The sequence below is a fragment of the Triturus cristatus genome, chromosome 5_1, assembly GCF_964204655.1.
Source record: "Triturus cristatus chromosome 5_1, aTriCri1.1, whole genome shotgun sequence".
Lineage (NCBI taxonomy): Eukaryota > Metazoa > Chordata > Amphibia > Caudata > Salamandridae > Triturus > Triturus cristatus.
In genome coordinates, this window is record NC_140587.1 from 148,934,337 (window position 1) to 148,945,656 (window position 11,320).

General features: G+C 46.0%; 1 protein-coding gene across 1 annotated transcript in view; it reads right to left on the bottom strand.

The window, feature by feature from the left end:
• Positions 1 to 287: 287 nt before the first annotated feature.
• CYC1 (cytochrome c1) overlaps positions 288 to 11,320 on the bottom strand; it is a 157,217-nt gene continuing 146,184 nt past the window's right edge. The window contains exon 7 of the mRNA XM_085604680.1: positions 288 to 761. Within this exon, the coding sequence (XP_085460806.1) occupies positions 657 to 761 (105 nt within the window). The 3' untranslated portion in view covers positions 288 to 656. The remainder of the gene's footprint in view (positions 762 to 11,320) is intronic.

Consider the following 11,320-nt stretch of genomic DNA (forward strand, 5'->3'; position numbering starts at 1 on the left):
TTAGCGCATCTGTGTTGCAATAAGGGCATAAATCTTTCAAATGTGTCAGCTCTTAACCCTATTTCTCTCTACAATCCTTTAAACTAATAATGTAAAATTATACAAAATGATTATGCGGACACATTGTATTGATTGAGAACAGCACTCAGATAGGAGAAAAGTATTCCTTATTAAAAACAGACTTTTCTTCAGTTTTGCATTAGGAAGCAAATGGGCCATAATTTATTATGAAATTCCCCTCATTCTACTAGCTTGTGAAATAAAAGGCAAAGCTGAAATATCTGCCATTTTGGATTTAAAAGACACTGTTGAATTTATTTGTCTCCCTCTTATGAGAATCAAAAGAAGAACACATTCAATTTGTCTTTGACCCCACGTTCTCTCCTCCTCCCAAGTCCCTTCTGTTCGAAGCCAGGTGATGCCTGGGTTTTGTAGACCACATAAGTGAGGATGACAGTAAAAGAAGAAAAACAGCAGAGCCATGAACAATAATAATATTAACAGATAAGTTCCTTGTGACTTTGCGGGCTCCTGCTCGGGGATTTAGATGGAGGTGAAAGGCTTTATATAGTCATCTGCACCACGGCGGTGTAACCAACTGCATAGGGCGCCAAATAATGGAGTATTTGAGTGCTGAGGTGGTGTGCTTTGGACGTTTACTTAGGCGGCCTATATTCAATCTTCCTGCTCTTCAATACGGACCACTTGTGTCTCTTCAAATAGTACACCATGGGAATAAGGATGGCACCAATCATCAGAACCTGTTTAAAAAAAGAACAAGGATGACAAATTTCAAATAGCACTTTTAAACTTTATGACATCTTTAGGGATAAACATTTTGCTAATGTCCTGGACAGGCATCAAAAAGTGCACAAAGAAAATACCAACTCTCACCCCCTAACCTTAGACATTCCACTGTCAGAGCACTGATGTGCACAAAAGGTGAAAACAGAAATTCAGGTGGCCGCTGTAAGAATCTCAGGAAGAGAAACTTTCCCCAAGAGTGCTACAGTCGTAGCTGTGGGCAATAAGGGAAACAGAGGTTTTAGCAATAAATACTGAAGGAAAAGAAAATTCCTAGTTTGCATAGATTAAACTTTGAAGTTCTAAGACACAGATGTGTAAAAGAGCAGTTAATCAGAGCCAATTGGTGTTATGGGAAAAGACAATACACAAAAATTCGATACAACCACCCACAAAAAGATAATTTGATAGCAAAATGCCTTAAGAAATCTTTCCATGCTAAAAACTATAAATCAGATTTGTGAGTCTTATCAAAAGGACCCACTATTGTATTGCACTTGCATTTATATAGCGCCCACTACCCCATACGAGGTATTGAAGAGCTTTACGCCAGTAAGCAAACTCTTCCGGAACCAAGGTTAGTGGTTAGTCTCATGCTACTGGCTATTTTTGGCAACTGGGATAAGTCAGGAGTGCTAAAGCAATGCTTCAATTCCAGCTTCTTGGTGGCAGATTAAACTAATAGAAGTTAGGTGATCTTATTAGTCTGGGTATGTAAGCACTATGAGCTGTGCCAAAACAATGCTGATCGACTAAGACTATCAGATGCAACCTGAAGACTAAGATGCCTACTGTTAAGCTGCATGGGAAACAGCAGCAGATTTCAACAGGTTACTCAATCCCAAAGTAAGAAGAGGGTCCAATGGTAAGACTTCCTGGGGCCACAACGAAAGGGCTAAAGTTTCTACTTCGACGGAATACAATGTGAGCAGGTGTGTTGGTCAACAGTTAAGCACAGGTTTACTTGAATGTAGTTTGAGATAAAGAATAAGAAATCAATATTTAAAATATGCACATGAAAAAAGTCCAATCAGAACAGAGCTCTATGGAGACATGAGGACATGGATCAGACAGGAAGCCAAATTCTGGACTGTTAAACTAGTGCTAGCCTTTGCAAAGTATCTTCTTACTAAAGCCACTAATTTGCTGAGTTGCGGTTTCTGTTCCCTAAATGTTCTTTCTTTGTACAAACAAGGGTGACTGGACTCATTTTCAATTTGTTACCTTTATTATTTTAGCCATCTTTTGCCAGCTGTATTTCTTTTGCCAATTTTCCTAACTCTTGGCAGCTAGACTTGTGGTGGAGCCAGCAATGTAATTTCCTGGTATTTCCTATAATGCAAGCAATGAGGCCCATAAACTGGCAACCCCAGCACAGACATGCAGTAGGCAATTTAGTCGGCACCCAATTGACACCCAGTCCACAGTCATCAGCCAGACATGCTACAACTCAGGCTACAGGCATGGCTATAACATGTGCACTTGTGAGTCATTCTTCAGGTAATTACCAATCAGACCCTGCAGTTATACAAAGTCAGCGCTAAGAAAATCTACATCACCCCAATCCATTAAGATCAGGGCCTCCAAATTTTAGAATTTAAATCCCCATGAAGGCCATCCAAAATGAACACACCACAAGCCTGTCTCTGCAGTGTCACTTTCAAGAATAGATTTTAATGAAGGGGTGTGTGTAAAAAAGCACACTAAAGGCTAGAGGGACCTTATAGTTTGGTTCAGATTTTACACACAAAACCATAGAAATTCAGCAGCTATAGTTAGAGTTCTCAAGTAACTATAGGTGACTATAACTCGAGCCCTCAGCATGCACAGTTTTCTAATCAGCTTTACAGAAAATGTTGCAGTGATATAATCAATGATGTCATAGGTGTCATGAGTGATGTAATAAGTGGGTTAATTAGCAGTGCTTGGTTAGGGGCGTGAGTTATAGTTATCTTATTTTTATAGTATTTTTTTTTCAAGTTCTTTATAGCAGGAACTCCACCCAAAGGTATGAAAAAGCTTTAAATGAGCACCAGTTACATTATAGACGAATATATATATATATATATATATATATATATATATATATATATATATATATATATATATATATATATATATATATATATATATATATATATATATATATATATATATATATATATATATATATATATATATATATATATATATATATATTTAAAGCATGGGGAGATTAAGTGATGTGCCCAGTATCACAGGATGTTTGAGTCTACCGCCAGACTCAAACCTGCTACCAGCTTAAAGGTTGCCGATCTAGCCGTTAGGCCACATCCTCATTTAGGGCACGAGTTATAGTTACTTGAGATAACTCACTGTAACTGCTGAATTTCTATGGTTTTGGGTGTGTAAAATCTGAACTTGAGTAGAACGTCCTTGTCACCTTTGTTTTCAGTGAATTTCAGTGAGCGCTCCCCCAGGCCGTTTGACACCGGGACCATATCTGCCGGGGCCCACCGCTGGATTTATGGGGTTTTGTAGGGAGAGGGCCCACAGCCAATTTCGACCCCATTTCCCCAGGGCCCGGCCATATTCTAAAGGGGGACAGGGCACACAGCACCCCTCCCCGGGCCAATTTGGCCCCAGGAACCCCAGGGCCCTCCACCTTTTTAAATGAGGAGCAGGCACGCAGCCCCAGTCCAAGACCATTATTGGCCCCGGGAACCCCATCCCCTGTGTCCAGGCCAATAAACGGTGTGTGTTCTGGTGCCCACCAAGGGCGCCAACTATATCCTTGTTTGGGGTGCAAGGGCCCCATAGATCCTGCAGCCCCAGCCAGCTCCCAGCATCCAGCAGGAGCAGGCATTGCTCCTGTCCCCAGGAAGAAATTAAACAAATGCTGCTCCCTGCAGGCAGTAGCAATATTCAGAACGGTTTCGCCTGCTCCCAGCTGGCAGGAGCATTTGTAAAATTTCTGTCAGCTGGGAGCAGACTGTTTGCTCTCACTTGTCGGGAGTTTTGGAATTGCTCCCGCCAAGCGAGATCAAATACAGGTGCAGGGCGGGCAGGGAAACCACTATATCCCATTGGTGGCCACACCGTGACAAAGCAGGAGCCAGCCTTGAGGCTAGAATATCAATAAAAAAAATAAAAAAATAAAAAAAAAAAAAGGATGGTTAACCACGCTAAATTTTACAAAATTAAGCCTGCGGGACACCCACCAGGTCTAGGGGATCATACTATTCCTTACCAGCCCACTTGTGTTTCTTTTTAACATTTTTCTTGGGACTCTGGCAGAGTCTCAAGATGGCTACCAACAAATCCTGGTTAAAGTGGTGGAAAACAATCCGATCTCACCAGGAGATCTGTCAATTTTGCATCCTCCAGGAATCCATAAATTTTTCTTCTTTAATAACTCCAAAACTACTCAACGAATTTACACCAAAAAAAAAAAAGATCTTTCTAGAACAAGATCTTGCTTTTTGCCAAATTTGGTGTCATTTTGTTTAGCGGTTTGGGCTGTATACCCCAGCAATACCAACCCCGGTGATGGGTCTGCGAACCAAGATCACACCAGAAAGTCCTGGAGAACAGAACGGCCAAAGAAGCCATCTCTCCGGACTTGGCTGTCCAGGCAATAATGCTTGGCAAACGTGTGCAGCAAGGCCCACGTTGCTGCCTGACAGATGTCCTGCAAAGGAACTCCCCGTCCCAGGGCAATCGTAGCCGCTGTGCCCCGGGTGGAATGGGCTCTCAGCCCTACAGGAGGGTCCTTTTTAGCGAAGGAGTAACAAACCTTTAAACACAATCCGACCCACCGTGAGATGGTCCGCTTGTGTACTGCCCTTCCCTTCTTAGCACCCACGTATCCAACAAAAAGCTGGTCGTCCACCCGGAACGGTTTGGTGCGGTCCAAATAAAAGGACAGCGCCCGTTTTGGGTCCAGACGGTGGAGCCTCTCTTCCTCAGGATGTGGAGGCACAAAGAAGGTGGGCAAGGTGAGATTGCCCGATGTGAAAGGGAGTTACCACTTTTGGAAGAAAGGAAGGACGAGTCCGGAGGACAACCTTGTCCGGATGAACAGAAAGAAAAGGAGGCTTAGACTATAACGCTTGGAGCTCACTCACCCGTCTAGCCGAGGTGATAGCTACCAGGAAAGCAGTCTTAAGAGTCAGAAGACGAATGGGACAATTGTGAAGAGGTTCAAAGGGAGCGCACATCAGAAAGGTCAAGACTAAATTCAAATCCCACGGAGGCATTACGAAGGGGACAGGAGGAAACATGTGAGTAATGCCCTTAAGGAAACGAGAAACAGGGGATTTGAAAAGAGAAGGCTGATCAGGAAAGCAGAGATAGCCGATAGATAACCTTTCAAGGTGCCCAGAGCAGAGCCCTGCTGGGCTAGAGAGAGAAGAAAGAGGAGAACCTCAGAAAGAGGGGCGGAAAGGGGATCCACAGCCTTTGCTGTGCACCATGCCACAAATTTGTTCCACCTGCAGGCGTATACCATTTTAGTGGAGGGACGCCTGGCTGCCAGAATAACGTCACAGACTTCAGGAGGCAAGTCAAACGGCATCAACTGTTGCCGCTCAATCTCCACGCATGGAGGTGGAGACTGGACAGGTTCGGATGGAGAACCGTCCCCTGCTGCTGCGACAGAAGGTCCTCACGAAGAGGCAGTCGTGTCGGAGGATCGATTGACATACTGATTAGCCCGATATACCAGTACCTTCGTGCCCAATCTGGAGCCACTAAGATGACTTGGGCCCGGTCGCGCCTGATCTAACAGGTGCCCTGCAGAACGTCTATGAGTGCCTCATTGAACTGCAGCAGAGGCTCTGTGGAGCTTACTGACGGTTAAAGCCCTTCTGTGAGGACGTTAGTCCTCACGGCCACAGAAGGCAACTCCAGCCCAAGGGCATCGGCCGCCTTACACAGCACCACTGAAAAAGCTGCACCTTCCTCCGAGGCCACAGTCGGAGGAGAGATGAAACCAGTGTCCGGGGAGGTGTCCAGACCACTGGCATCCCCCAGTTAGTCTGCCCAGTCCTGTGAAAGTTCGGCCTGTCTGGCCATAGGGCCCTCAGACCCCTCCCATTCGCCCCCGTCATCCGATTCCTGATAAACAGGAGGAATACCCGGAGCCGGGCGGTAGATGAAATGCTAATGCATCGGCATCAGATGCGTAGTCTAGCGGTGCCGTACCGGTCCTAAACCGGGAAATGGCGTCGTCCGTGGACAGCGCCGGGGGTGGAACTTGTGTCGGCGCCGACGGCTCGCGAGGTCGACCGGGGACGGGACCAAAGTAGTCAACGGCGCCGGGGCCGACGGCTCGCGAGGTCGTCCAGTCGAGCCTGCGGGGCCCGAAGGCGCGGCGGCAGGCATCGACGGCGGAGCCAGGCCCCTCATGGTCGAGAGGAAGGCGCTGATCTCCGCCGGAGTCGCGTCAGTCCCAGGGACCGGCGGGTATGGAGACGGAAGCGGCTCCTGCGGTTCCGATGGAGCCGCGGGGTTGGGACCACCCTGACCCTCGACCGGCGAGGGGAGTCCTAAGAGCGGTGTCGCCTCTTGGACTTCTTCGAGCGCTTCGACTTACCCGAAGACTTTGAGCCAGACTAGCGATGGTGACTGCGGCTCCGTGACCGGTCCTTGGACCTCCTTCTGGACCGGGACCGTGAACGGCACGGAGCTGAGTGCCGAAGCTCGAGAAGCGTACGGGACCGCTCACGCTTAGCCTTCGAGGTCAAGGCCTGACAGTCGAGGCACGACTCCGCATCGTGGTCAGGCCCCAGGCAGTAAAGGCACCAGCGATGGTGGTCAGTCACCGACATCAGTCGATGACAGGAGCCACAGGCCTTAAAACCAGGCATCCTACCGGCACCAGAGTCGAGTCGACAGAAGACCAAAAAGAGTCAAAAAAGTTTAGTCAAAAAGTGACTAAGGGTTAAGCTCTTCCCGGATCGGCGCCGTCTGGCGCGGAAAAAAGAACTGACGTCAGCGCGTGAGGGCGGCGTCTAAGTACTCAGACGACATCATTCCGGCGCACGACGCAGACAACGGACGCGGAGCCGCAGACGACGCCTAGCGACGCGCAAGGGGTATTGCGGACGAAAAATCTTTCCGGATCCAGCCTGACGCCTGGGGATATTCTAAGGTGAGGAATCTGACTAACGTGTTTAATTCAGATCATTTAATACAATATATAAGTAGGCTACCTTATACCTGGTGGGGGATGGAATAACAGGATGATTTTTAATTTACTGCCCTAACCTGGCTTACAATGGACTACTTCATCTGGTTGGAAAAGCTGCTCTTACCAAGTAATTCTACTGAGTTCAAAGTCATTTCAATGTATTGACTGAATATACTGAACACTGGCACGCATGAGAATCTACTCTCAATGGGGATGATTAATTTATCCCAGCAAGTGCTTGGTACAACTCACAAAGTGGGTCACAATTTAGAACTGCCCAGAAAGATGCGCTCGATTTTAAAAGGCAAACTTGAAAATTCCAGGTCCAGTAATTTTTAGGTCAAGCCTTGCGAGGCATCAAGTAATTCAGTGTAGTGTGGAAGCTTCGTGGAAGCTCCGCCCATCTTTTTCATTGGTCTAGGTCCTAAATGCTGCCTTCCGATTGGTTTTAGGCCTGTTAGTCCCTCCTCATGATGGCGTGTCGTCATTAGTATTCTTCCATGGGTATTCGCCCCTTTACTTCAAAAACGTCTGGGACTTCTGGTACCCCCCACACCCCCAAAGCACTCCCGTTTGAGCCTTCTCCCTCGCATCATGCCTGTTTCCAATGCAATAGGTCTCGCGTAAATGAGTCCTATTGCATTGAACATGCTTGTTTGGTTAGAGCGGCTGAGTAGAGGTGCTTGTGCGGAGCTGGTCCCTCCCCGGTGAGTGCGTCGCTGCTGGAGCAGGGGTCTTCTGTGTTTGAGCTGCTCATGGAGTGGGTGTCCTCAATGGGAAAGGAGGAGGGGGGGGGGAATCACCTGGAATGTGGATTCTCCTTCGCTCTGAGCAGTGAAAGCTCCGCTATACGCTGATCCCTGGTGGTGCGAGCCTGTGCTCTGGTACCGAGGGGTGTGGTGTGTCTTTGTTTTGTCATTTAAAAGGTAGCCCACTGCGCTCCCTCCCAAGCGGACTGCCCTGCCTCCTTCGCTCCTGCTGCTTGTATTGTGGTTAGACGCCTCTCCTAAAGTTGCTTTTCTTCCAGACCACATGCCACGCACTCTACTCTAAGTACTCTTCGCCCATCAGGGAGCAGGGGAACATCTATAAGCCTAACAAAAAAAGTCATGGCAGATGAGTGCATGACGAGAAGCCTTGCCGCGACGCCCACACCAAGGAGATTGACCTGGTGGACAGGGACCCCAAGCACCGATACGATGACGTGGTGAAGGTAAGGGATGCACGGCGGCGTTGGGGCATCGGGGGAGGGGGCTTCCATCTGTATACAGAGAAGCGGGGGGAGAGGGGGGGGCGCAGAAGGGGTCGCACCTTTATGCCCAGAAGAGCATCCTGAATCAAGAGCAGTTCAATCGACAAACTCTGCGCTAACAGTTTTACAATACATGTGGGTGAACTTTTCGCGCCAGCCTTTCACTTTACATCAACCACACACGGCTGCGCGTTAACAAATGGTCCCTGTAACTCCAGTGCAGCATAGTGTTACGTGTTTAGACTTCTCACAGCTGGATTTGACTAAAACTTCTGAGTTACCTTTGTGAAGCCACCAGGGCTAGGCAGGAGACAGTCATGTGCTTGGCACACAATGGTCATGTCTTTCTCCCACCGGTGCAGGGACACCGAGGGAAATTCCACGCTTGCTAGGTTAGTCCACTGAGGCCAGCCATCAGATCCCTGCTGGCAGTGTCCTATATAAAATCTCTGAATTTTACAGGAAAGGCTGCGATGAAGCAGCCCCAAACATGGCAAGTATCGCTTGCAGTCCTATAAACATAGGACGTGTGTGTGCGCGTGACTATCAAAGCAGCAATGGAAAAAGTTAGGCACGGCCAGCCGCATGCAAGTCTGAATGCGAAGTGCCCCCAGTGGAGACTGTTTATGCTTTAACAATCAGTTTTTATTTTCATTTTGAATTGTTTTCGCCGTTTACTTCATTTAAAAATATGAACCATGTTCATAAAAAAGTGAAAAGTTATTTGTGTCTGCCGTAAATGCTTCTCACGGAATGCGAAGCGCAGTAATTTCTGCTCGTGTGCAATGTCTTACGGTCCTAAAGCCAGGAGCTTTAAGTAGTTCCCCCAAACAGTTAAACATGCTTGCTTTTTTCCAATCATTCCCCTACAATTGACAGACCTTTCAAACAAACTTCACTCGTAGCGTCAGCGCTAGGACTACGCGAAGTCTAGTTTTTCCATCTCGGTGGGGTTGGAGACTGCTGCATAGTCGCACACGTCTGACTCGAAGCCCCGTCTCCAGAATCGAGGAGAACTGTCCTTTAAACTAGACAGGTGCCTACATGGTTTGAGAGACCATTATAATGTGAGAAGTAGGTCTGTTCTGCGCAGCGTGCTGCCTCTGGCAGGGGAGGCTGTTTTTAGGACTGGCATGTCTGTTACAATCTCTTTCCAATGGACGAACAGCGAGCTCTGGCTTCGCACATTTCCCCTCAAAGCTTTCTATAGGCAGTTGGGTATATCACTCCGTCTCCCACAGATGGTTTGCTTTACAGTACACAAGGAAATATTTTACATCTCATAGTACTGTGAATCATCCCAAATTAAAATCAGTTTTTCATTTATGCTGAGTACACAGAGAGCAAACTTTTTTACATTTATTTTGCTTTTTTTTTTACGTTTTAGTCAGGACTCAACATGCAAGCCGGACATATTCCCTCAAGTTTTAAGATACATTGCTCAAATTTTCTATGCTGAAAGAGTGGGATCTGCTGTTACTAGCATAGTCCGTGTGTCATGGGCCCTAGTTCAGGGATGGAAAGGAGACCACAGTAATTATCAGGGCTCAGTGTACCCCCGAGGCATCTAGGCACCAGCGCCACTGCACCTGCTGTGCATGAAAGCCACTTCCCTGCCTTCTGTACGGGTTCTCAGGGCCTCCTTCGCAGTGTGCACCTGGCACACAAGGTGCCCTACATCTCCACTTGTATAAGGCTTCCATTACAGAGTACCCAGCCACGTCCTGCAGAGGAAAGCCGTTTGTGTAGAATACAGCACAGACAAGCGGACAGATGGACAGACAGAGGCATAGATGGATTAGTCATACGCTTTGTGAAATTAAATAGGTCTCGCAGGTACAAGAGTTTGAGCTATTGGCTTTGTAAAGAACAATGCCTTTTATTTATGTGTTAATTATCGAAACAGATAAAAGGCATTGTCATTTACAATAGCTTAAACTCTCGCAAATGCGAGACCGATTGCATTGCAAATGCTTGTTTTTTTAATTCTGCATTACCTTAATAAGACAGACAAATTTAAAGATTTAAAAAACTGCGTTAAGTAGACTTTGTTCTGGTGACATTTTTAAAATGGTCCACAAACTTGCTGATTCATAAGGGTTATATAATAATAGACTCTTCCAGCAGGGTCAATACCTTCTACAACCAGATAGTATCCTGGATGACATGCCCAGCGAGTACAAAAAACACTTGAAAAATGTAGCATGTAAATTGTACACCCCGCTCTTTTAAATCAGAAAAGAACATTAAAAAGAAAATGGAAAGCATGGTGAAATAATCCATTGGAGACCAAACTCCTCTTTTCAGCTTCGTAAATAATGCTTCTTGTTCAGGAGGGTATTATTTGCAGGAAACATCACCTATGCCTAAAACATGAAGATATTTTAACCAATTAACATGCTCACTAATCACTTGTAAGTAATCCAGTTCCTCCATCAAAAATTTGTGGCTAAGCTTTAAAAAATATTCTCTGAAAAGTAAAAAAAACAAGCATTTGCAATGCAATAGGTCTCGCATTTACACGAGTTGGAGCTCTTAACATTGCAAAGGACAATTCCTTTTATTTTTGTTTTTAAAACACAAATAAAAAGCATTATCACTTACAATGCCAATAGCTGAAACTTGGGTAAATGCGAGACCTATTGCATTGCAAATGCTTGTTTTTTTACGCAACAAAATGTAAATACCTGTAAATCAATTGTACACATTTTTTAAACATCAGGTGTGCTTTCCTAACTACTGAAGTGTGATGGAAACCCTTTACTTTGGATGAGTAAAAAAGATAAACATTTGTTGAAACCAGATTTTTACACATCGTTTGTGAGCTGTATAGTTCTATCAGTAAAACTGCATCAGTGCAACGTTTGCAGCCATATCAATGGAAACATGTCTGTAAATGAAAGTGTGCTATATCACATGATGCTTTTAATAACCTATTCTTCATAATGCACTCCTTGCTCCATACCACACCTGGACCAGTCTCCTAAATGGACTTGTCCTTTATGAAACGCTTGGGTTGTTTGCGGTGCCCGTGTTAATTGCTGCAACATTGTTGGCAGCATTCTCCCACCCTGAAAATCGTTTCAGCGCCA